Source organism: Centruroides sculpturatus, unplaced genomic scaffold, assembly GCF_000671375.1.
Source record: "Centruroides sculpturatus isolate CEXI.00-Female unplaced genomic scaffold, Cexi_2.0 scaffold4, whole genome shotgun sequence".
Taxonomy (NCBI): domain Eukaryota; kingdom Metazoa; phylum Arthropoda; class Arachnida; order Scorpiones; family Buthidae; genus Centruroides; species Centruroides sculpturatus.
The window spans coordinates 1,723,179-1,749,903 of NW_019384444.1; the positions used below are offsets into that span (position 1 = coordinate 1,723,179).

A 26,725-nucleotide genomic window follows, 5' to 3' on the forward strand; every position below is an offset into this window, starting at 1 on the left:
GTAAAATATGAAAACACTACACACAGACTTTAGTAGGAAATTTTTAAATACTACAGAAATATAAAAACCTTCAGGATGAGTTTTATAGGCAATTCTTAATGTGGCTGGATGAGTATGTATTCCATCTGCAATGATTCCGTAGAATACCTGTTTTCCAGGAGGGAGTTTTTTGGAAGTAAGCAAGCCAACCAAGCCTGGATCTCTATGGTGAAACTGAAATAGAAATTTTACTTTTAATTAGTATAATAAGAATCTTAAATATGTTTTCTATTTTACTAAATTAATTACTAATAATAATTACATAATAAAACTATATTTTTTTTCTGACTACATAAAGTTTCATTAGTCCTTTTGCATGTTTTTTTTTTTTAATAGATGAATTACTTACAGGTAACATAGCATTGAATAAATGAGTAATAAAAGAGGCTCCTGCTCTGAATGCATTTTCTCCTTCTTTCAAACTTGCCACAGAATGACCTGTAAATACAATTTAACAATATGTATTCAAATAAATACTTTTATATTGAAATTAATATTTGGCAAAATTATGATGTTATGAAATGACGATAAAATATTGAAAAATTTAACATAGATCTGCCATCATCTAAGTACTAATACAAATAACCTTAAACATTTTAATATACCTTGCTTTCAAGTTTGAAAAATATAGCAAAGACAAATTGCTGGATTAAGGCAACAAAATTATTTTTGTCTTTGAAGCCATCATAAGTTATGTAAATGTAACAATTCAAACAAAGAATGAATTACTACTGAATGTTTTAAAAATTTAAATAGCATTTATCCTCAATTAAAATGAATCAAAATTTATTGTAATAGCTTGAAAGACTCTTATGAAGATAGCAAAAGAATAGTTATAACAATAAAAATCTTGATACCAACTTAAACAAAAGTTAAGAAATTCAAAGTTTCATAGAATTTGAAATTACTTTTAAATGAATTTTATTTAACGTAGTCAGAATATCAAAAAGCTAGCATTTCTCTTGACTAGTGCACTGAATATGATATGTAAAAATACAGAAAATGTTTGTGGCCATATTTCTTTTACCTGATTTGATGTAGATGATTAAACTATTTTTAAAAACACAATAAATAAGTTTAAAAATATATATATTTTTATATAATATAGTCATTAAATGAAATATAAAAAGAAAATCATTTTTGAGAAATAAATGCTTTCTGAAATGAGATGATAATGATTAATAACAATAAAAAATGTTTTAAAAACTATTTTTTTTTAAAATAGTAAAAATGAATAACTAGATCATAATTTTGTTAGTGTTTCTATTTTGAGTATATGTACCGATTGGTTAGTTTTATGAAATAACATTTCATGTTTTATTCAGTATTGTTAAATTTTCAGTGGGAATAAGACTGAATTCCAGGGCCAATTAGTCATTACACAAAATATGCAATTTCATCTTTAAAATAACTAGTTTTCTTTTATCATCACATAAAAATCATAGTATATTCCCTATAACACTTAAATAGTTGAAAAGTAAACATATATATAGCTAGGATCAACAAGCTAGGATGCTTGTTGATCCTAGCTTGTTGGAATGCGTTAAAAAAAAATATGATAGATCTGTTCATGTACAGAACATTGTAATCATAACAACAAGAAATAGACTCAAATATACAAATCTATACTTCTTATTACAAAAAATATTTTTCAAACCATGGTTTAAACTTAATTTATTCAAATGAAAACTCATTCTGTTATTTTACAACCAACCAATTATTAACTAGGATGATTTGAAAATTTTTTATGGAAACTTTTACTCTATATTTTTATTTTAATCTATTTATTGTGATTGAATGATTATAAAGACATCATTATTTTCTGTTTGTTTATTAACCCTTTATGGCCTGACGGGACTTTCTAGTCCCACTATCTTTGATATTTTTTATTTCATAGTGTATGCATTATAGCTTTCTGGGACTTACATTTTATCATTGTATAAAGTGTTCTTTTTTTCTTCTATAGGGTAGTAACTTTCAAACTGTTCCTGTTTTAGTTTTGTTGAAAAAAGTTTCACATTGTGTGTTGTCTGAATGGTAGTAGCTGATACTATATGGTAGTAGCTTTCTTTGTTGCCAAATTCTACTTAATGTTTTCAAGTTAAATGTCTTTGTATTTTTTAATATGTATTCTAGATATGTGTAGTTTGATTTTAATGTATTATGTTTGTAGAATTAATGGTTTGCAAGCTGTATGAAGTCAAAATATGTTTGGGACTTATAAGTCCCGTCAGGCCTGAGGGAATCTTTTTTGTAAATGTTAGAAATTTGTATTTTCTACATTGTGCTTTATAAATTTATGAATTTGTTTAACATTTTTATAGTTAATATACATATAAGACTTATATATATATAAATAGATAATTTTATATAAAAAAAAATTTCATTTGATATTGATACACATCAAAGCCATATACAAAATGCACATTACGTAAAGTTTTCTTGTGTGTAAATGGGAAAAAAATAGCTTTTTACATCTTTACTAATCATAAATTATTAAACCAATAAATTTTATTTTAGTTTTGTCATGCATTTTAATTTTTTTTCATATTTTGACCTTATTATACTGTAAAAGTTAAAATAGTTTATATAAAACAAAGTTTATATAAAATTTATATAAACTTTATATAAAGTTTATATAAAAAAGTATATATAAAACAAAGTTATTTTATTTTCGAAATATTAAACAAGAAAAAACTTGTTAAGTCCAAATGTGCTCTAAAAGCCTGACTAAGTCCCATAATTAAAAAATTTTTAATTTACATTTTAATTTTTTTTTATTTATTTATCTGTGAACAAACATCTCTTCTGATTATATAATAAGAAAAAAAATTTTTTATCAAAAAATGAAAATTCGGGCTATAAAGGGTTAAATTACCAATTGATACTGAAATTCCTCTTTCATTAAATTCTTTAATTATTTGTCCATCTGGATCTAATTCTGGTGCTATAGTAACCATACAGATATCATCCAATTGCCCGTATACATCAATTACTTCTTGGAATCCTGATTCAAATGATCTGATGTACTGAACTGGATGAGCACCTTTCTTCTCTCTGCTAATGAAAGGCCCTTCCACATGAATACCTAGAAAATATTCATTATTAGTTTTTTCTTTTTACTATATTGCATAGTGTGTCATCATATTTACTAGATATATACATATAATAACAACAACAACTTAGCTATTTTATCTAAGTTTTCATCCACTTTCCAATTAAATATAAATAAAGAAGAATTTCAATAATTTAGTGTTCCATACATAAAGTAATTAGTAGGAAATAAAAAATAAAAAAAAATTTAAAAAGAATGCTTTTTATTCACATAAATACACTAAAAGATAAAAAACAATTTTTTCCCCAACTTTCAATTTCCATAGAAATTGTTAGAAAGTGTAATTAAGAATACTTCTAAACATAAGTACCCAATGCTTTTATTTTTGGTCTCATAATACCAATACTACTACAAAAGCTGAAGAATTTTTTTTTAAGGCATTTATTAATGACGCAACAAATAGTATATTTGGCCTCAGGCCAAATACTGAATATTCGGCCAGGAGCATGGCCAAATAGCCTAATATTCAGCCAAACTATTTGGCTTGATTAATGCATGTACAAAAATTGGCAAGGGCAATGCGCAAACCGCATTATGGCAAGGGTCGCGCACCCTGCTCTCTATTGGTCTGCTGTCACAACACTTCGCCAATCGTGTTAATTCTTGACAGTTGTAGCAAACAGACATGAGTGTCATGGCAGTACAGTAGACCCCCCCTATAACGCTTAGATACGTTCCACGCTAACCGAAAATTACGTTGTAGGAACGATTAAATACATGAGCCAATCGCAGCCCGATAGGTGGGAACTTTACGGACTAAGGCTGTTCGAAAGGTTTTCTTCTATAAAATTAACCGATTCTAGACTAATTCCACTCAACATTTCCAAAACACGTATAATTTTTTGGGAATAATCCGTATAAACTATGCTATAAACAAAAAATTATAGGATTACTTACCGAGTGTGTACCGTTCGACTACGCCGTTGCTTAAAGCTGGTTTTCATCGCGGAACAGCACACGAAACGACGGCCGCAATTTCTGATAACGAATTTTTCGCAGAAAAATAACTTGACCTTTGGAGACATCATTAATATAAATAATTTTTATGGACGTTGAATAAGAAGTGTTTCTTTCACAAGAAATGTATAAAATTAGTGCTGTATTAGACTTACGGTACCTAATTTACATACTGTGCAGACGATAATAAACTCAACTTACTAGCCTAAAATCTCCGTAGCGTGTTGCCAGGCGGCAGAAAGCATATATATAATTATAATAAAGTTACAATAAATTAAGTTAATATATAATTATATATACAGTACCTAATTTATATATAATTAATATATAATTATATGTACAGTACCTAATTTATACCTAATTTATATATAATACTAAACAGACAATAGCAAACTCAATTTAGCCGCTCTGTAGCGTGGCGCAGGGTCGGAGGTAAGTAGTTCGGCTGCTCATCCACTATTGGTCCAGACTCTATCAATCTTCTCGCGAAACGACGTTATAGGAGGTACGTTATACGAAAGTTTCTACAATTTTTTCGCTACGTTATAGGAATTGTCGTTATAGGAACGTACGTTATAGGGGGGTCGACTGTATGTGATAAGGGATGATATCAAATGTGGATAACAATGAAATGACTTACAAGTGTAAATAACGGAAAAAGAACAGAGAAGGACCATGAAAATGTGAAAATAAATATGAAATTGATTTGATAACATAATCAAACAAGTCAACTTCAAAGAACACCATAGCAGATGGATGACCTTGATAAGTACTTGAGCATGAAAACTTTAAAGAGAAACGACGATCCATTTGCCTGGTGGGCTACACATAAATCTAAATTTTCCCAATGTTTAGTCAAACTGGCTGCTAAGTACTTATCAGCTCCTGCAAGCAGTGTGTATTCAGAAAGGCTTTTTAGTGAAGCAGGAAACGTATACGAAGAAAAGAGGAACAGACTTCTTCCCAAAAATGAGGAAAAGTTGATTTTTCTGCACCATAACCTATCACTTATTAACTTCACTTACGATAAATAATTTTGTACAATGAAACAAAAAAGTTTCATTGTACAAAATTACAACAATCTGGTCTCAACAACAATAGCATAAAATTCTGTGGTCTGATAAATCAAAATCTGAATTATCAAAAACAGACAAAAGCAAAGTGTTATTCAATCTGTGTCATTAGCTGCCAATCAAGCTAATGAGCCATTGTTGTTAAACTGCTCAGTGAACTTTCCTGTCAGCATCATGGTTTTGGAGTGTATGAGCACCAGTGAGTCAGTTGACATTTGTTGATGGAACACTTGCTTCAGAGCAATACATTAACATTCTACAACAATGTTTACTTCTGTACATAGCAAAGCTATATCCAAATAGAACCTGCATTTTGGATGAGGCCACATGTCATACAAGCAGAAAGATAAAACAATGGCTTGCAGAAAAGAACATAGAAGTTCTTCCTTGGCCATCCAACAGCCCAGATCTTTCACCAATTGAGAATGTATTGAACATTATGAAGAGACATCTGCAAGAAAACACACCCTCAGACATTTGAAGAACTAAAATTTGAAGATCTTAACTATCTGGAATTCCATAACGGCAGATGAATGTGAACACCTAGTCAACAGCATGCCGAAATGTATGGAACACGTTTTGGTTGCAAAAATGATGCAACAAAATATTAAACATGCAGTGGTCTATGTTTATTAAAGTGGGTGACACAGTAGTCTATGTTTTTTGATGTCTGTGACTCAAGTTTGACCGGCTCAATTTTGTTAAACTTTCAGGATATCAAGTTGATGTTTAGCAAAAATAAAGATTAATTACTGTATATTTGTTTTAAATTATGTAAAACATTCATGCAATGAATCAAAGCTGCTGTTTTTTAAACCTATCTATTGGATGGCATGTTAACTGTGGCCTGGTCTAAGTTCAGTGGTGACTACTGTATATTAAAATGGTCAACAAAATTATACATTGCTTAAATACAGTTGTTAAAATCTGATAAAAACAAATCTTTTGAATAAAGGGGTAACTTTTTTGGAATGTTTACAGTAACAATAATAAACTTTGCATTTCTTTTTTTTAAATATAGTTTTATTATGCATTCAACTAAACAAGTAAAGAAATAGCTAAAGAAGTTTGTTAGAACTGGATTTTGAAAAATGTTCTTTTGTGTGAAAACTTCTGGAGGTCTCCATACTAGTTCTAAAAAATTTTTGTTTTGTTTATGTGGCTAAAAGTATCTGTAGACTGTGTTTGTTTGTAATAACTAACATTATTTGAGTAGAATGAACTATTTTGTGTTTTAAACAATTACATAAACTGAAGAAAAAACTTGTTGTGCTTCAGAACTAGAAAACAAAGCTAATTGGAGAAAAACCAAACATAACTATAGCACTTCATAATTATAACAGAAAAATTATTCAGTCTTTTCTTCTCTCTTCTCGGTGCCATATCAGATTCCTGACGTCGGCGACACCTGGCGTAGGTTTGTAATCCGCCAAGGTGTATACTAGGGAAAGTTACTACCCAGAGTGGTTTCCCGTTGCCTTCTCTGGGGCGCGATGTTACGCGAGGGGAACTAATGCCTTCCGGGAGGACTTTTATGGGGAACTGGCCTCCTATTTAGTCGTTATTGGCAAGGAGAAAACCCGGAAAACTCCAAGCAGCCAGCCTGTCCGATCGCGGCGCGAACCCACGACCGAACTCCCAGTGTTTAGGGTACGAAGACCACTCGGCCACTGGTGGGCTCAGTCTTTTATGACTGATAATAAGCAAAGTTTATAAAGTGAGTAGTCTCAAAGTAGGATCCAATATATTAACTCCTTTGCGACTTTCCAATTTTTGATATTAATGTAATTAAACATAAAAAATATTTAAAACTGAAAAAAAACGAAAGAAACGCATTAATTTTGAAGAAAAAGCTTCAAACTTTATTTTCCATTGTCTCGCCTTTCTGCGAAATTTGACATTGATGAGTTATTGTGTTTACAGCTGGATGACCTTGAGAACATCTGGTGTCGGATTTCCTGGGACATTCTCATAGACGTCTCGGGAGGACAAGAGTTTAAAGTAGGGTGAATACTAGCTGGCGGTATATTTTTAAATATTTTAAAAAATTAAAATTTTTATTGCGATTTCCGACCCCCGATTTAATTAAACTTATATATAATAAAATATATTAATTAAAAAACTATTGGAGGTTGTTTTTGACATCAGAAACTAGCTTTAAATAACTTTACCGAAGTTAAATCCATGCACTACAACTTTAGAATGATGAATTAAATTTGATAAAAAAAATCACATTAAAAAACAATTAAGCGTTAATCGCGCGTCATTAAAGGTTGATTAAAATTGCGATAAAATTTTTTCGCGCAGGTAAAAAATTTTTAAAATATTTGGAGACCTAAAAAACATCCAAAAATTGAAAAATAATTTTTTTTCCGGGCCCAAATGCCCGAGTTTTATGTAACGCTATGTAACTTGCCCGAGTTATCTCGGAATAAGTCCTTAACGTTAAGGGAGTATTTTTTTGTAGTGAAATTTCTACATAGAAAATGACTTGATTGTACTTTATAAAATTCACTACATAGTGATTTTCATACTATATCTAAATATAAAGAATTCAATTGATTAAAATAAAACTTACCCAAAATTCCAGCTCCTAGACTTGTACCATCTCTCTTTCGTATTTTTGGAATAATCTAAATTTGATTAAAACATTGAATTCAATTCAATATATTGTAAATTAGAAATACTTGATTATAAGTAAAATATGAAAAAGATAGTATGTAATAATAATTTTCTAAAATAAAAATACAAATAATTAACTATAAACTTTACAATTTTATATAGTATGTCCAGAAAGATACAAATAAAATTTATTGTGCACTGTATATCCGGTTTTGCTCTTCATGTTTTCTTTTAATTGGAGTTTGTTATTTTATTGTTATTATGGGAGCAGCAGTCATTACAGCAGAGCCATTGTAAATTAAAATAAATAAATAAAATGGGAGTTAAATTTACTACTTAGTTACAATTTATTAGTTACTAAAAGTTCTTCCTGACTGCTTTTGGTAACCCAAGCGTAGTGTTTTATGTCACTTTGCAATACTCAATATATGTGTATTAATTCTTTATATAAATAATATTAATTATATATATATATTTGATTAAACAATGAACTATAAATTATAAAAAAAACATCATCATGAATCAGAAAGAAAGAATAATTAATGATAAGAAAAATAAAATGCAATTTTATACTGTAGAACAAAATACTACTAATAATACATAGTGTTAAAAATAGGCAGTTAATCCTTAAATCACTTGGATATTATTGTTCTATAGGACATTGAAAAACTGAAATTTTATCATCATTTAGCTCAGTGTTTTTCAACCTTCTTGAATACACGACCCCTTACAAGTTAAAAAAATTTTGACAACCCCCACGGTCATATTAAAACTATGTCAGTGATTTTAAAAACTACGTATCTAATTTTCTTTTTGTTGAGATTTAAATATCGATCAAAAAACTAATTCAACTGTAAAATAAACAGGTACAGCCTTCTCACTGAAATTGTAGTTTTTTTATTGTAGTGTAGGACCTACAAACACTTGTCTTTTTATTTTACCCGCGACCCCCCCGTGTATGGCTTTGCGACCCACCTGGGGGTCGCGACCCACAGGTTGAAAAACACTGATTTAGCATATTAAAATTGTTTTTTGATATTCCCAATTTTTTGAGTAACATTCAACACCCTAAAATTTCTTACAGTAAGATAAAATGTTTGAGTAAAACAGATTTCTTAAAGAAAAATAAAATGATATAATTTGAGAACTATACCAATTTGTTTTTCTGTAAATTGTTTTCTACTCAAACATTTCATTTGAATGAGTGAGTACATGAGACTAATGTAGCTGGAATGATTCAAATTAAAGTACAATTTAAAAGTGTGAAATTTGAACATTAAGACAGGAAAAACATTTTATTCCATATGATAGCATTTCATTTAATAAATAGTATTTTAAAACTGTAGTATTGTTAAATTACAAAATCTTGATGGGATTGTATATTAGTTTATATCTGGTAAAATAAGTTCATTCAAACATGATTTCCTTGGAAGCAAAAGTGCATATAAATGGTTATTATGTTTTTAAGGTCAATAAAGTATGATATACAACAAATACAGGTATCCCTCATGCAACACAATTTTGTTCTAACACAGTTCGAAAATTGGGAATATTCCCCTATACAACCTGGTTTCCGGTTTTGCTCTAACATGGTTTAAAAATTTGGAAAATCAATTGTACAAAATTTCACAAGTTAAGGATGACAAGTTAAGGTTGACATTTTTTTCATGCATGTTGTCTCAAATTTTAGAATATTGAAATTTTCAATTTGTTTTGTGTTGTTTATCAGGTATAATGAAAACTGATAGTTCATTTTTTTCCTTCCACGTCCTAGCTTTCTTATCAACCAGGTGTCATTGTTGTTGTTTCAGATTTTAGCCTTTAAGGCTGTCACCATGTTTTGTTTTTATAGATCAATCTTCATATTTAGTAAAAAGTGAATTTAAACATTTTTAGGTAACTATTATTAAACTTTCTTAACTGAAGGAAAATCATTCATAAAAATGACAAAAGAAATACAGTAGTATATTGGTTCTCGAGCTGTTTCCAACTAAAACAATTCAATATTCACACAAATTCTGGAAAAAATTGCTCGGTCCATGATTGAACAAATGTGACCCACTAGAACAAATTTTTATTATAACATACTTTTATCATACATAAAAAACTTATGGTAAAAATAAAAAAAAAATTAAGATGTTGCTAATATTTCTGATTAAGATCAACAAAAGAGCTCAGATGATGATATTTTGTAAAAAGAAAATTCCTTCTTTAACTAAAATTAATGTTAATGCATAATACATTACATTTAATTGTTATTGTTAGTTAATTATTGATTGGAAATAAATTATTGATTGCTTTACTAAGCATATTTCTCTTAGTAACAAAATATAATAGTATAGTTTTGTTAACTTTTGGAACTTAACCCCATGTTTTGTACTCGTCCTTTATTTCATATATCAAGGATTTGCATAATATGGCACTTTTCTGGAACATAACTACGGTGTTATATGAGGGATACTTGTACTTATGATAAGTTCATTGTAAATACCTTTGATGGTGCATTTGAATAACTTAAGAGCTCAGATGAATATCCTTTTTGTTAATGTTATATGTCTTTTTATGTTTACTTCCTTCATTAAAGCATCAACTTTTAAGTTATTCAATTTGTGGATTGATGTATGAAATAATGTGATAAAATTATTTAATTTGTTATAAAATATTTTTTTTCTCAAAATTTTTATAAGCATTTGTTATATCATTTATATATTTAAATATATTTTGTATTTGTTTTTTTCATATTATTAACAACAACATACTTTAAAGCATTTTTAAAAATCTTAAATTTTGACCATAATTTTATTTTACATACAGTATTTGTGAAAATATAAAAATGATTGAGATAATATTTTTATAATATTTTGTAAATTAACATAATAAAACAAATTCATTTTATAAATAAATGAATTATAATTTATGCTGACAAACTATTAAACAAAACTAACTATGGTCTTTAGAAGCAAGCACGAAATTGTTACGGATAACTTATACAGGAACACAGCTGATTGGTTATGTAGACTTTATTGTATAAAAAGGAAATTAAAAAAAATTTTATTATCATAATTTATTCTGTTGTTTCATCAGATATATAATAAGAACTGAAGAGAGGTGAATAACACAAAATGCATTTCCTTTTTATAAAGTCTACATCAGCGCTGTCCAACTTATCATAGCCCGCGGGCCATTTTTTATTCACCAAACATTTCGGGGGCCAAGAAGATTGATAAACCACATGACATTTGCATAGTGCTACGGTTCAGTAAGCACTAATTGGTCAGCGAGTCCGATGTTGACGCTATAAAAAGGCGACAGTTCGACACACCGGATATACGTAACTCTCGTCTAAGTTAAGTTCGACTTGGGAATTTTTTTGTTCAATAACAAATGTGAATTCTTCTTCCTAGAAAAATAAGACATTCCCTGAAAATAAGACCTAGCGCATTTTTCAGAGCAAAAATTAATATAAGACACTGTCTTATTTTCGGGAAAACACGGTAGTAAAATAATTTTATTAATAATAATAATTTAGTAATATAAATTTATTCATAGTAAAATGTACTCGCGGGCCGTAAAAATTATTTAACGGGCCGTATACGGCCCGCGGGCCGCCAGTTGGACAGCGCTGGTCTACATAACCAATCAACTGTGTTCTTGTATGGTAAGTTTGCCATAGCAATTTCTGTTTAGTTATAAGATCTAAACAGAGAGAATAAGAAACAATTGAGTACTAAAACTAACAAAATGACAAACTATTGATAACAGAATATATGTTGCATTTATCACAGCAACATTCAAAGAGTAATTTGTGTAAATTTTTAGAATGCAAAATTTTGTTATATATTAGTCTTTAATAGATTGATCATGTGCTTCATACTCAATTTTTGTTCAAATGTACACTTGAACCATTTAACTTAAGTATGATTTAGATCTATATTAACTTTTAATTTGTTATTATGAATTACTTTTAATCCTACTAATTATTTCCTCCTGTAATACCTATGTAATAATTTCTTGACTATCATTTAATGACAATTTCTATGATAATATATGTAAAAAAATAAAATGCCATTAAAAAATTTAAAAACAACAAAATGGCATTCAAATTCTGATACAGACAAAATAAGGCTTGAGATAGTATCTCTGATGTAACTTTCTAACAGGTGTTCTAATAAATTGTTTTATGGTAACATTATATATTATAATATATATATTATAATAGAGTGTATATACTATATATGTATGTAATGATGTCTTGTAAACATTTCAGTTTAAATAATTTTAAACTTTTTGAGGTAGATGTAATTGTATGAAAGAACATTCCATTTCATTATTAGTGTACTATGAATGTTGATAGATTCTTATATTTTACTGCTTTGCAAATTTTAGCTGAAAAATTCAAATATACTAAAAATATTGAAATGAAAGTAATTTCTATCTTTTACAAGTTATGTACTATTATGATTTTTGAATTTTGTTCCAATATTTAAATTTATAAATTTCTTAATTGTTGAAAAATAACAACTGGAATTTACGAGGGTGGTTTCTTCAACCTCCGATGGTCCATAAAACAAAGCCAAGTGTAAATAACAAAATGAATTTATTACCAAAAGTTAGATACAAACATGGTTACTTTTTGACATAATCACCATGAAGATTGAGACATTTGTCATATCTGTGGACGACCTTTTCCATCTCCTCTTCATAGAATGTTGCCACCAGTGAATTGAGATGGCCTTAAAGACATTGTTTTGAAGATCATCATTAGTCTCAAACCTCTGTCCTCCTAGCCACATTTTCAGTTCAGGAAAAAAAAGGAAGTCTTCACACATTAAAAAGTTCCAAGCTGGGTGGAAGTCTGAAAGGTGGAAGTCTTCACACAGTTCAGTTATTTTATTAAAGCACAAAATGCACATTTCCAGCACCGCTAGGCATTGCTGGAGGTTGAATACAGAGAATATAATGTAAGTCGCATACAAATTGTGAAACGCATACAAAACAAAAGTAAATATACGAGTACAGAATAAAATTGTTAAAATAGAACACAAGTTTATGTACATGTGTTTAGTATATAAAATGAGAATATAGCATATATAATAAGTAAAGATACATCAAAATGCTGAGATACAGTTAATTTTCATAATATACTATTAAGATGAAATACAAATAATGATTAAAATATACATAATAAGAAAATTACAATATTTACATGTTGGAGGATACCAGTCAGTTAGCTGACTGTTGAGGCCCGGTTGGAACATTAGTCCTGTTGTTATATTCTTTGATTAAGGTGATAAGCTGATTATGAGTTTCCTTATCATTGACAAGGTCCTTCAAAAATTCCTGATCATTTTGTGGCCAGTGGCCGCACCTTTGGTTGACTAAGAGTTTGAGCTGTGTTCTGTCAAATTCCAGCAGCATTGGGCAGTGAAGTAGATAGTGGAGACTTCTGTCTTGGGTATTGCAAGTGGTATAGTGGCTGCTGCTGTCCGGATTAGCGAATCGTTTGAGATAGGAATGGAAACGGCCATGGTTAGTAAGGAATTGTGTCAATTGAAAGTTGGGGACAAACCAGTTATAGCTGTAGATGGCAGTGATATCCGGAAAAAACTGGTAAGTGATGTTTTGATTAGTGCCCCATTGGTTTTGCCAAATGATTAGTAGATCAGTCCAGAGGAGCTGTTTAATGGTTTTCAGATTAAGTTTGCTGTTCAATTGGGAGACTTTGCTGCTGATTAGGCAAGAACATTGGCGCATTCATTGCCGATATTGCCCTGGTGAGCATGGACCCAGTTGATGTTGAAGTCTTCACACATTAAAAAGTTCCAAGCTGGGTGGAAGTCTTCACCATCTTTAAACACCAAATGTATAGCCCTGATTTAGCGCTGAGCAACTTCCACCTCTTTCCTGAACAGAAAAAGTGGCTAGGAGTTTGAGACTAATGATGATCTTCAAAACAACATTAAGGCCCAACTCACATCCTTGGCAGCAACATTCTATGAAGAGGGGATGGAAAAGCTTCCACAGATATGACAAATGCTTCAATCTTTGTAGTGATTATGTCAAAAAGTAACCATGTTTGTACCTAACTTTTGGTAATAAATTCATTTTGTTATTTACACTTGTGTTTTTTTTAATGGACTATCAGAGATTGGTAAAACAGCCTATGTATATTTCATTTAACTGACTTGTGAGCATGAAAACAAATTATTAATGTGAAAACATTAAACCATTTATATAAATATAGTTTTGTTAATTATTTTGGTTTCATAATTACCAACAGCAGCAAAAATTTATATGTCATAATTTAATTTATATGTATGTTATAAACTATTCTTAATTCAGTGCAAATTTGAGATGATCAATATAAATTTAACTGTTGGCACACAATTCTTTAATTAACTTCTTGATTGGAAATATCATCTAGTTGATTTTACATAGTACTTCTAGAATTGAAAATATTAGTTTATTATAAAAATTATTAGATACCTTATGATATTTTTGAGGACTGGAAGTAATAAGGGTAGGACAAAATGAGGTAACGCCATATGCTAAAATTCCATTAGCAACTTGATCAATTCCATTTTCAATGTTTTCTATATTGTGTGAAAAATCAATACTGAAACCACCTGCAAAATTATAACTTGAAATTTGAATGTTTACTTATGAAAGATTAAGTACTAAATATAAGTATAAATTAATTTAATACCATTTATTTGCAAATCAATGTAACCAGGTGCAATTATGGCACCATTACAGTTTATCTGAACATCTGCAATGATTTTCTCATCAAAGAAAATTGGCTCAGGATTGATGATTTTTTTATCTCTAACCCAAAGATCTTCTCTGATGATTTGATGATCTCGAAGAATAAAACAGTTTTTGAACTGAACCAGTTCTGATGGTGAAGAAAATGGCATTTTCTTTTATAGCCTACAAAACAAACAAAATGCAATTAAAAAATAAAATTATAAAATTTGTATATTTTAATTAACTATTAATTTTTTCAATCATTTGAGATAGTTTTATATTCAAAACAGATCTAACCCTCATGACAGGGATGTTGTGATTCTTGTAGCGATGTGCGATGGGTTCCGCGAACAGACCGACACAAAAGAAACGAATTAAATAAAATAAAATCCGGTTCCCTTTTATTATCGCCAGAAAGAATCGAAGCAGGTTCTTTATGGATCCCAACTTCTCGAGTACAAACACTCGTACAGGCTTGCCGTCTATTACAACAAAGATATCACGTGCTATACGTGACCCGACAATCAAGCGCGTGTAGATCTAAAACTAGAACTTAACCTACTTATAACTATCGAAAGAAAGATTAGATAGGAGAGAAGATAGAACAAGACAGAAATACCCGGGTTTCCTTTCCTAACGTACGTATAATACTGGGGTGAGATACCACTCTTTGTTTTTGTCGTGACTCCTTTGGTCGTCAGCGTCCTTTCTTTTCCTTGCACCACGTGTTCCTTCTTGACTCTCCATAACACACTCACTTCACGCACTCTCACGCTGCTCGAGGACGATCCTTTCTACCACCTTGCCTTCTCTCGTCCTGGTACAAGAATGAGTTCCCTTTCCTTCCTGCAAGACCCCCTGGGTCTTCCTCCTATTGTTCACCGTGCTTTTCTTCGAAATGGTAATCCCACCCCAAGGGTAAGCGGATTAGAAGGGAAAATTTAGAAAATAATCAAGATAAAGAACAAAAGAGTTTCTAAGACTAACTTATATTACATAGAAAACTATAAATTATATGGCCGATGGCCACAGGGATACCCATAAATGACTCAACAAACATGAATAAGAATATACTCAAAATAGATCTTGAAATTATATGGAAATACATATATTTATAATTTTATAATCATTTTACATATCTTCTAGACATTGTTTGTATCAAATAAAACAAAAAATATATTTAAGAAATATAAATTTTAAAATAATTATTGCATATCCTGTTTCATAATATACAAGAATTCAACATTAGACCTTTAAATATGTTGGCTGGATGGCCAAGCAGTTAAGATGGTAGCCGACCACTCTGGAGACCAAGGATTAAAAGACTAATTCATGAACTAATTTACTCTTTGATAATTATTTACTTTTGAACAGATTAATTCTAAAGAAATTTTAAATATATACTGTATATTTTAAAATGTTTGCAAATAACTGACATTAATTGGAATAAATCAATTATTAGGCAAATTTTGAAATCTTTGTCACCCTGATGTCTGGCCATCTGTTAATTAAAGTGTTAGCTATATTCATTATTAAAACACTAACTGCTGTGAGATACCACATACACCCACTTTCAATAATCTTTTTTGAAAAATATTTACTAAGAGTAACAACATTAGCAATTTTTATGCTTATTAAAAGTGGATATATAAACTACTATATTGAAAGTGTCCTCCTTATCTGTAATAATTCTAAATTGGTTGACATAATGGAGTGGTTTCTCTGAAAAATATCTTACTTGTTGACAAGCTTAGCATGTTACAAGTGAAACTAGAAATAAAATTTCCCAGAGTTTTCAAAAGAAAAAGTGATTTTTTTTCCTGACATATCATGAGATTGTAATGTAACAAATTAAATTGTTGAACATCTGTGTTGTAGTTTAAGTAATATAAACTTTGATTAGTTTTCTGAATTTGTATTTACAAATATCTGGGAATCAATACAACTAAATTTCTGATTACTTTATTAGTAATTTATGCAAATCACATTTAAATCATAGTTGATTTAAACGTGATGATAGTTGAAATACCTAGTTGATTAAAAACTTGTTTTCATATAATTTGTTTTATAGAAATATATAAATCACACCTCTATCATAAAAAAAACTGCAATAGCTTCTATTCTGTCCATGTCAATAAGTTAAAACAAAATCAAGACAATGTCCTATATATTGGATAGTAGGCTGCCCAGCATGTACTGTACTGTACATCATAACAGGGGAAGTAGGCTTTCTTGCATATTTAACATGTGTTTGGAAAAGTGCACTTCGTAGTTTATGACTATTTAATAAAACAAACTTTGTATTTTGGTTTTACTTGTATTAATTTTTAATAAAATATTTTGATTTTATTTTTAGGAAGCTCTGCAGCATAATTACTTGATCATATAGTAGGTTTTCATGGTAGATAACTGGCACATCTTTTTTAATTAGAAATAATTGTTTGAATAGCAATGTTTAGTCAATTTTTTGATGCAAATTTGTTGTTTTCATTTATAACAGATGGCGCTGCCTGATTTTTAGTTTTGTTATTACTATAAGAAATCAATATGACTACTTCCATAAATATAAAAACTTCTTTTGAAATTGTGGGATTGCCCATAAATTACAAAATGCTATAATTTCCATTAGTTTTTAAATTGTACAAAACTAATTTTTTTATACTTTTCAACATCCATTCCATGCTCAAACATTCCATAAAACTGATGCATATAACCACTCCCATATACGTAATGCATATTCTCAATCAACCCCCTTAATTGTTTTAAGGAGTAATACAAAGCATGGGATACTGAACATTACATTATTGCATTTTATTAACTACATATATAATGTACAGTACAAAGATGTGACAAACAGTAAACAGTATGGTTCACTAGTAACACTTAAAAAACAAAAATGAATCACTCTGTTACCCAAGTTTAATCCTTACATATTTAACAAACAAACAACAGTTGATTTAATTTAAGACTAGCATTACATAACTTACATATAGCATTACATATTTTTGTAAATATCCCCCACTCCCTTGATGCACCATAATGATTACCTGCATACCCACCCACATATTCCTTATGTAATTTACAGACAGTATTTGTAAAAATTTTCAGTTTTTCTAATTGTGTCAAATACTTTGATCATTTACTTTTATATAAATATTTCCATTTGTTCCGATTGACCGTACCTTAGAATTCCATTACATATTACTCATAATCAAATTTGTTTTTTTTTTTTTTTTATCTCATCCTTTAGACCAGTGTTTCTCAACGGGGCGATATCGCCCCCATGTGGGCGTTTTTCCACGTTGAGGGGGTGATTAGTAACAATTTATATTTTGGGGGGCGAAAAACAATTTTTTGGGCAATATAGTAAAATATTATATTAAGAATAATTATATATTTTATTTGTTATATCGTACAATAATTAAACAAATAACATTGAATAGACTAGTGACTAGTATAATGCAGTATGAATTTGGCGTTAGCCTTGGCCCTTGGCATTGGAATTTTGAAGCGAAGGGAGCAATACTACGTTGAAGGGGACGACAATTCGTTAGAGGTTGAGAAACACTGCTTTAGACTGACCATTTCTTTAGATCCTTTTTCTATCAGTCTAGTCAGCAATTTTTACTGATGGAATAGTTGGTAAACAATTATTAAGAGATTCCAAATGTTGGCTTAGAAATTAAATTGTTGCACTTCTTCCATTGCAACAGGCTGTGATATACATTTCCTCAGTCTATCAAAGACAACAGTATTCATCAGATTCCTAACCTGAACTGTTCTGGCAACATAGAATGGATGCATTAAGGAAAATAATGTATGGTATGTATATGTGCCATTTTGATTACCAAAACAAGCACTGCTGAACATCATGATCATGTGTGTATTGTTGGCATGTACTGTTTATCATCAGAATAATGAAAATATCACGATGTGACAAAATTTGCATAATGTAGCAGAAACCCTTGGTTGCCTGTCAAACTGTCATCCATGGTTGAAGTCAAAAATTATAGTAGAAATTTCACTTTGATGAAATGTTGAAATTGTAAAATTCTAGGTTTTCCCAACTAGAAAAATCCTTGAGATTTCCCTGCAAGCAAAATTTTGAGATTTCCCAGGTCATTTGTCATCCTGTTTAGACACTTATTGATAAGCTTAAATCAATGTTTTTCAACCTGTTTTGTCTCACGGCATACTTAAACCTATAATTAAATTTTTGCAGAAAAAATCGTATGATTTAAAGTTATGTTTGTAAACATTCTATTGCCATATTACTTGCAACTTAACCTAACTAATTCTTTTTGTCTCTATTTTTTGTTAATTAAATAAAACAGTACTGTTACTCCTTAAAATAGCAGCAGGTTACAACAAGAGTTATTTAGATTAATTGTTTTTCTTATGTAAATGAAAATGGTTAACATTAAGTCTTAATTTGCATTTTAAAACTGGCATGATAATTGCTTTTAGAAATCTGCACAATGTTTCACTATTTCTAAGTTAAAATAATTTGAACTAAATACAGACAATTATAGATACATTTTTAATTTACAGAAAATTTCATTTCAAATGAAATACCTGGTATTATGCACATAATTTTGCTTATGAATATATGTTTTTTACTATTTTATATACACATTTACTTATTATAACAATGAAAAATTTGTATAATCAATTTGAAAAGGTTTTAATTTTGACATTTACAGTTATTGTTCTTTGGGTTACTTTCAACAATAATCTATTTAATAGCTTTCAAAAATTTTCATAGTACACCTATGATATTCTCAGGTTCTAAGCCAGTGATTTCCCAAAAAGTAATTTGTTTCTTTTAAGATTTTTGTCAAATTAGTGAGCAAAAAGCTGCTTACTTAAATACTTAAAGCTGTATACTTAGTATACTTATAAAGTATACTAAGACCTTAAGTTATACTAAGACCCTAGTCTTAGTATACTTTATAAGTATACTAAGACCTGTCGCTATTACCAACTGATAAGGAACTATTTTTCCCATTGGAAAATAGTCCGAAATGCATTTTGGATTTTTACGGTTTTTATACTTATGTAATCATCTTATTGTACAACCCTATGTGTTTTATTAAATTTTTTTTTTTTTTTTTTACTTTGATTTTTGAGCATTTGTGCCCTTTGTCATTGGTGTGATAAGCCCTTCCTATTATCTACCTTATGGTTATAGATATTTTTAATTAATTAATTTAATTATACTAAGGGCTAAAAGCAATTTCTGCAATATTTACACATGTATAAGACATACCGTGTTTATGAAATGATATATTTGGAAAAAAATAAAAATCTTAAGAATTCTGTTAAGAGGTGAGTAGTGACATGGGTATAAGAAATATGACAACACTGCAAATTTCAAACCAGAATGAAGTGATAGTTAATGCTTGTTGTTGAATGCTTGCTCAGTGAGTGTTAAATATGGGTCGAGTGAGAGTGAGTTACACAGCAAAGTTTAAATTCAAGCAGTGCATTATGCACAAGAAAATGGAAATCAAGCAGCAAAAAGTTTGATATGAAATTGTTAATAGAATTATTTAGTTTAAAATTACTTTATGAAACAAATGATATCTTTTGTAATGAAAAAAAAAAAAAGGGAAAAGTTTTTTAAGTTTCATGAATTCTTTTTCAAATGAAATGTTACTGAGACAAGTAGATAAAGTATATTTTTAAAATGCCTGCATTCATAAAAAAAAATACCATATTTATGTGTGTGTGTAGACCACACTTTTTTTACCCTAAATGTTTTGTCCAACATTAGGATGTGGCCTGTACTTGAGATAATAAATAATTACAGGGATGGATAGATTCAAAGAAAAGACAGGCTTGAGAAAACCACAGAATTGGCAATTGTTTTGTGAAAAGACAGCAAAATATCCTGACCTGGAAGTGAATCTTTCGAGGTATATCTGTGAAATATGGGCAAATGGATTTTCTGTATCAGTTGAAATGATTCAGTTTAAAGCCTGAAGGATTGCTCAAAATATGAAAATTTCCAAAAGTGAATTTAAGGGAATTTTCATATTACACTAGGCAAGATGTTTTATAGCATGACAAGAGCTTATGATTCAGCATCAAAGTTCAGTGACACAGCAACTTCCTGACATCTACAAAAAAAACTGCTCACATTTCAGAAACATGTCCTCAGCATAAGAAAGACACATGGCTATGACTTAAGAGCAACAGACAATGCTGATGAAACTCCTGTGTTCTTTTATATGTTAAGTGATGCTATAGTCAATCAGGCATGTGATAAAGCAGAAAAGGAGCACTATACTGTAATGCCATGCATCATCACTAACAGAAACAAGCTGCCACCTTATGTCATTTTTAAGCATAAAACAAACACTGAAACAAACACTACCACCTGTAATATTGGCATGAGTTCAAGATCAGGGCTGGATGACAGAAAAACTCTACATGGATTGGCTCAAGTCAGTTTGGTTTCAACATCCAGGTGCACAATTACATCAGCAGTCCATGTTGGTTGTTGACAGCTTCTGAGGTCATCTGACTGAAAGTGTGAAAAAGATGAGGGAAGAGAAAAGTGACATCAGGTTCTGATATCAGGAGGAATAACTAGAATGCTGCAACCACTTCAAGTATCCATCAACCAGTCTTCTTAAAGCTCATCTGTGATGTTTCTATTGTAATTGGAGGTGGATTTCAATGGAGACAATGCCAAGTGGAAGGCTAATACAACCGTCCCTGCCTCAGATGTGCAAATGGATTGTGACTTTTTGGAAACTAATATAAGAAGAAATGGTGTCCAAAAGTTTCAAATTCATGTCCATTTCCAATGTGATGGATGGGTCAGAAGACAATGCAATGCATCTCGCATCAACTAAGAATGAAGATTCAAGTGATGCTGGTAATGACAGTGATGTTTCAAGTGAAGAACCTGTCAGTTTCAAATGAAGACATTATAATTTTTATATTCCTGTAGCATTATTGCTTAGTTGAGGCCTCAGACAACTCCCTTCTTTTCTTCTTTTTTGTGCCTCTTTCTTGTTACTTCTTGTCCCTGGTGGCCTAAAAGCTCCAAATAATCTCGCTACAAGTCCTAAGGTATGTAAAGACAATTAATGATAACAAATTGCTTAAAAATTTTAAATTTTTAAAAAATTATTCATTATCTCAAGTATAGGCCACATCCTAATGTTGGACAAAACATTTAGAGTAAAAAAGTGTGGCCTACACATGCATAAATAAGGTACAGGTAGGCCTCCTACAACATGGTACCTTTACAATGCGTTTTCGCTCCAACGTGGTTGGAAAAATGCGGTAATTTTCTTACAACACGGTACTTTTACAACGCGGTTTACGGTATTTAGAAATGAATTATCTTTCACATAACAGAAAAATCGCAATGGATTACGTGATACGAACCGCAATTCGGCATACAGAACTAAATGTCCTTGAAAACAGCTGTTTGTCGCTGTTGGTGTGTTATTTATTCCCTTGAAAGTTTCAGGGGAAGACCGGTTTCTAGACAGATGTGCATCAGTTACCGTAAACACTCAAATATATCACTAAATTTTCCATCATTTATACTGTTTCAATAAGTGGGGACAATAAAAATGGTCCAAAATACAGTATAAACTTCTATTGGGTGTATATTTTTAACAACATAGTGAAGAAAAGTTATTTTTTGCGATTTTTACTGTCCACAAAACTGATTGAAAAAATTTTAGCCATAACAATTCCGAATGAAAAGAAAGGACCGTCATTAAAAAGGAAATTTATAACTCTTCAAAGATAGAAATTTTGGATCAAATTAAAAATCAAGAGCGGATAGCTGATATTAGTAGGCATTTTAATTTAAATGAGTCGACTATTTGGTCGATTAAGCAATCGGGAGAAAAGATCAGAAATTTGGTTGCATCCGGATCATCTATTCTTGTGAAAAATGTTGCTAGTCCGAGAGCACCTATAATGTAAAAAATGAAACAAGCGCTAATATTACGGGTAGAAGATATGAACAAGAAACAGTTGCCTTTAAATAAAACTGCACTTAAACACAAAGCCTTAAAAATATTTGATTATTTAAAACAAATGGGACAGTCGTCAGCTGCAGTGGCGTAGCGTGGGTGTCAGCTGCCCGGGGCGGAGGAAAATTTCGCTGCCCCCTTATTTAGGTATCTCAATTTAAAAGACTAAAATTCAGTTTCGTCACAGAACAAGTAATGAACAATTCCGTGCTCATTTCAATCGGTCCGAATCATAGGTGCGACAAAAATATGAAATGAAATGGTTCAAATTTTTACAAGATATTATTATTATTTATTGTGAAATTTTGCCGCCCCACTACGCTACGCCACTGGTCAGCTGATGAAACCAGTGTTAAATTTGTGGCTACCAATGACTGGTTTGAAAAATTCAAAAAACGCCATTCAAATGCCAAGTTTCTCTCTTTTTAGAACCAAATCCCAGTTTTTGTATTGAGTTGGTGTCTCCTATAACACGATTTCCCAGAACGCGGTATTTTCAAGGAACGTATCTACCGCGTTGTAGGAGGCCTATCTGTATTTCTTTTTTATAAATGCAGGCATTTTAAAAATATACTTTATCTACTTGTCTCAGTAACATTTCATTTGAAAAAGAATTCATGAAACTTAAAAAACTTTTCCCTTTTTTTTTTTTCATTACAAAAGATATCATTTGTTTCATAAAGTAATTTTAAACTAAATAATCTATTAACAATTTCATATCAAGAGGTTCAGAAAAAATTTGTTATTTAGTTAAACATTTTTCAGGAACATTATGTCCCATCTTCAGACCAACCAAACAGAACAGAATGTAGTATGCTTTTTAATTTATTTCCAAAACTATCACTTTGATTTGATTTTGTAAAATCTAAAATTTCAGGTTTGAAATGACTCTGGAATGCTGTTCTTAATGTTCTGTTTGTTTTTGATTTGAAGATGTAATATAATCTCAAAAAATGTTTTACCAAACAAAGAACTTTTTCTGAATACCTGATTTGAAATTGTTAGTAAGATATTTAGTTTAATCCAGAGAATGGAGTCAAGTTAACAAAGGACTTATGTTTGTAATTAATTTTTATGGAAATCTTCAAAACTTTTTCTACCACTCTTATAATTTCCATAATAAACCAAACTGTTTAGTTTGGTTTATTATGGAAATTATAAGAGTGCATAACATAATTATAAGAGGCATTTCACATATCTCCATTTATTTATCATTCATTTAATTTAAAATAAAATTTTTTTTACTTTTCATAGACACAATGTAGTGACACTTTTTAAACACTTGGCAGACCTAATAAAAGATGAATAATCTGCCAAGTGTTTAAAAAGTGTCACTACATTGTGTCTATGAAAAGTAAATGGAATAAAAAAAACACAGTTTTATTGGAATAAAAATTAAAATAAAATAACAAGATTTACTATTTTTACCTACAAAATCAATATCTCATACACAATCACTACATGCCCAAAAATCCAGCAGAGAATGAACACTACATAAGAATGTACATAAGAACAAATGCTTTCTGTGGTCTTAAGCTACCATCTACAAACGTAAAACCAAGTTTTAAATGGAATATTTCAATTTTTATTCTATTTCTTCTTCAACAGCCTATTATTATTTGCCCGTAATACTAGACTTATTACACCAGTCATAATGGAAGTATTAAAATTATAAACCATTAAAATTAATAATCATTACAACTACATTTCACACATATATATAAATAACAACAACTCAAAGCCCGAGAAATATAGATTAAACCACCAAACGATCGCCTTAATATCGGGCTATAATAAATAAATTATTAAATAAATTTAGAACCTTCTGGAATAAAAGAACTGGCCCGGGACGGGGCTTGAACCCGCAACCTCCGCTTGCCAGTATTTATAATTATTAATTTACTTAAGAGATGGTGCCTAACGCCTACCTCTATTGTCAAATGACTTTATACTAATCATTTAATTAGCCATATTATAGCCCGATATTAAGGCGATCGTTTGGTGGTTTAATCTACATTTCACACTTCTAACCAGTTCCAATTCCAAAGAACCACAAAGGAGCTTTGGAACTGGAAATGGTTAAAAGTGTGAAATGTAATTTTAATGGTTTTAATATTTAATTCTGAATAATCAAACATCCTTACTACACTCGATATGTTTAAAGCTATACATCAACCAAAGCCGAATATTATAGGGCTAGAAACTGCTTATATAGAAAATGGTTTAGTAGTTTTATTTATAAAAAATGTATAAAGTAGTTGTTGTCATAAATAAATTGGGCTGACGAGAGACAAAAATGGTCCGAAATGCCTTCTCTGTGTAAAAATGAGTCAATAAAAAAAATGATTTCCTAAACAGGTGATAATTTCATTATGACTGGTGTAATAAGTCTAATATTACAGATAGACAAAAGCCATTAATTAATTAATAAAACTTGGAGATAAACAACTAGACATGAAGTAATTGCAATGAAATATTCTATTTAAAGCTTCTTCTATGACCAAAGGATTATTCTAACCTGAAGATGGTGGCTGGCTTAAGATCACAGAAAACATTTGTTCTTATGTACTTTACATTCTCTGCTGGATTTTCGGGTAGGTAGCAATTGTATATTTGTATCATCCAGTTTTATTGGTTATTTTTTAGATCAATATCTTCAGTTTTAATCTAATTGCCTCTCCCTCCCCCTTTTTTTTTTTACTAATTTATAACTATTCTTTATCATCCAAGTCTATTTCATAAGAAATAAATAAACAGCCTCTTTTTTTCCAATATACATCATTTAAACCTCAACAACAATGGATTGATGTCAATTCTTAGCTTTCTATAAGTTCTAATTCATATATAAAAATTTTGTGGCACCAACATTTCACATATTTGAAATACAATATGAATGAACAGAGTTCCAGAAACTTTAGTTTCTTTTAAAATCAAAAATTTCTGTTCTTAATATATTTTTTTATTAATAATATCTACTAGATCTGGCAGATATTAATTCTATCTGTCAGATCTAATATAAATGCATTATACCAACTTTATTATTTAGATTAACATTCTGAAATCATAAAATACATCCTCAGGATGATTTATCAATTTAATTTTTTTAACACTGTTGATTATAAATACATTATTTTCTTTTTTACTCTTTTGAACCCTTCTTAAAATAGCTTTTCCTTTTATGATCTATTAACATATTTGAGATTTTCCTACCTTGTCTTGACCTTTCAGACTTTACCTTATCTAAAATTAACACCTTTTTAGCTTTTCTAATGTGGAATGTTTCTCTACTCTTTCAAACAAGATTTTACAAAATGGAAAACAGAATAACTGCCACTATAACATTATATCAGTTTTAATCAAATTCCTATGAACATCTCAAATTCAAAGTTCAAAAGAAAATATACAGATTTTGCTTAGAAATAATTAATGTAAAATGAGTTTTCAAAACTAGTAAGAGTACAATACATAGTAATATCAATTAGATTTTTGTCATTTTGAGAATTGTTTAATTAATTAACATTTTTTGATAAATTTAAATTTTTATACAGTATACAGAAAATTATGTAGAAATGGTAATTTAAGTAAAGTGTTTTAATTAAAAAAGAAAATTTTCAAAAATATTAAAGAATTAATAAAATATCATAAGTGTTAATAATTTTAAAGACTTTTCAAATAAATGAATCTTTTTGATTCCAATAACTTAAATCAAAAAGCGATAAAAGTGTAAAGAAACCATTTAAAATATTTGAATTGGTCACATTTCAAACATGGCAAGAGAGATAAATTCAAATTTAAATAGTATATATAATAACGATCCACGAAAAAACCTTTTTTTACGAGGGTTATTTTCACTATTAAGTTCCACAAGTACTTTCGACCTCCACCGAGGTCTGCTTCAGGTGGTGACTGTCGACCCGATCTTTGTAACGATGTTGCCAACGATGTAAATAAATAAACGTGCGCGTCGGGTTTCACCCCTCCGACCGCCATTGCTCGAACTCCTCGAATAAATACTTCCACGCCTGTGCAAGTGTTTCCCCGTCCTTGTAGTTGATGCAGTTGCCCCCCTGCTAGCTTTGTGAATCTCCCAGGCCTCCAGGTGACGGATGTGATCCGCGCGGAACACGTGTCTGATAACTTTGGTGTTCCGGAAGTCCGCCCTTATT

General features: G+C 30.1%; 1 protein-coding gene across 1 annotated transcript in view; it reads right to left on the reverse strand.

The window, feature by feature from the left end:
* The window catches only part of LOC111620310 (N-acetylglucosamine-6-phosphate deacetylase-like), a 33,281-nt gene that overhangs the window by 1,599 nt on the left and 4,957 nt on the right, over positions 1 to 26,725 (reverse strand). The window contains exons 2-7 of the mRNA XM_023362224.1: positions 14,513 to 14,736; positions 14,293 to 14,432; positions 7,763 to 7,817; positions 2,918 to 3,127; positions 389 to 477; positions 69 to 213 (exon numbers count right to left, since the gene is read on the reverse strand). Coding sequence (XP_023217992.1) covers positions 69 to 213; positions 389 to 477; positions 2,918 to 3,127; positions 7,763 to 7,817; positions 14,293 to 14,432; positions 14,513 to 14,723 — 850 coding nt within the window. The 5' untranslated portion in view covers positions 14,724 to 14,736. The remainder of the gene's footprint in view (positions 1 to 68; positions 214 to 388; positions 478 to 2,917; positions 3,128 to 7,762; positions 7,818 to 14,292; positions 14,433 to 14,512; positions 14,737 to 26,725) is intronic.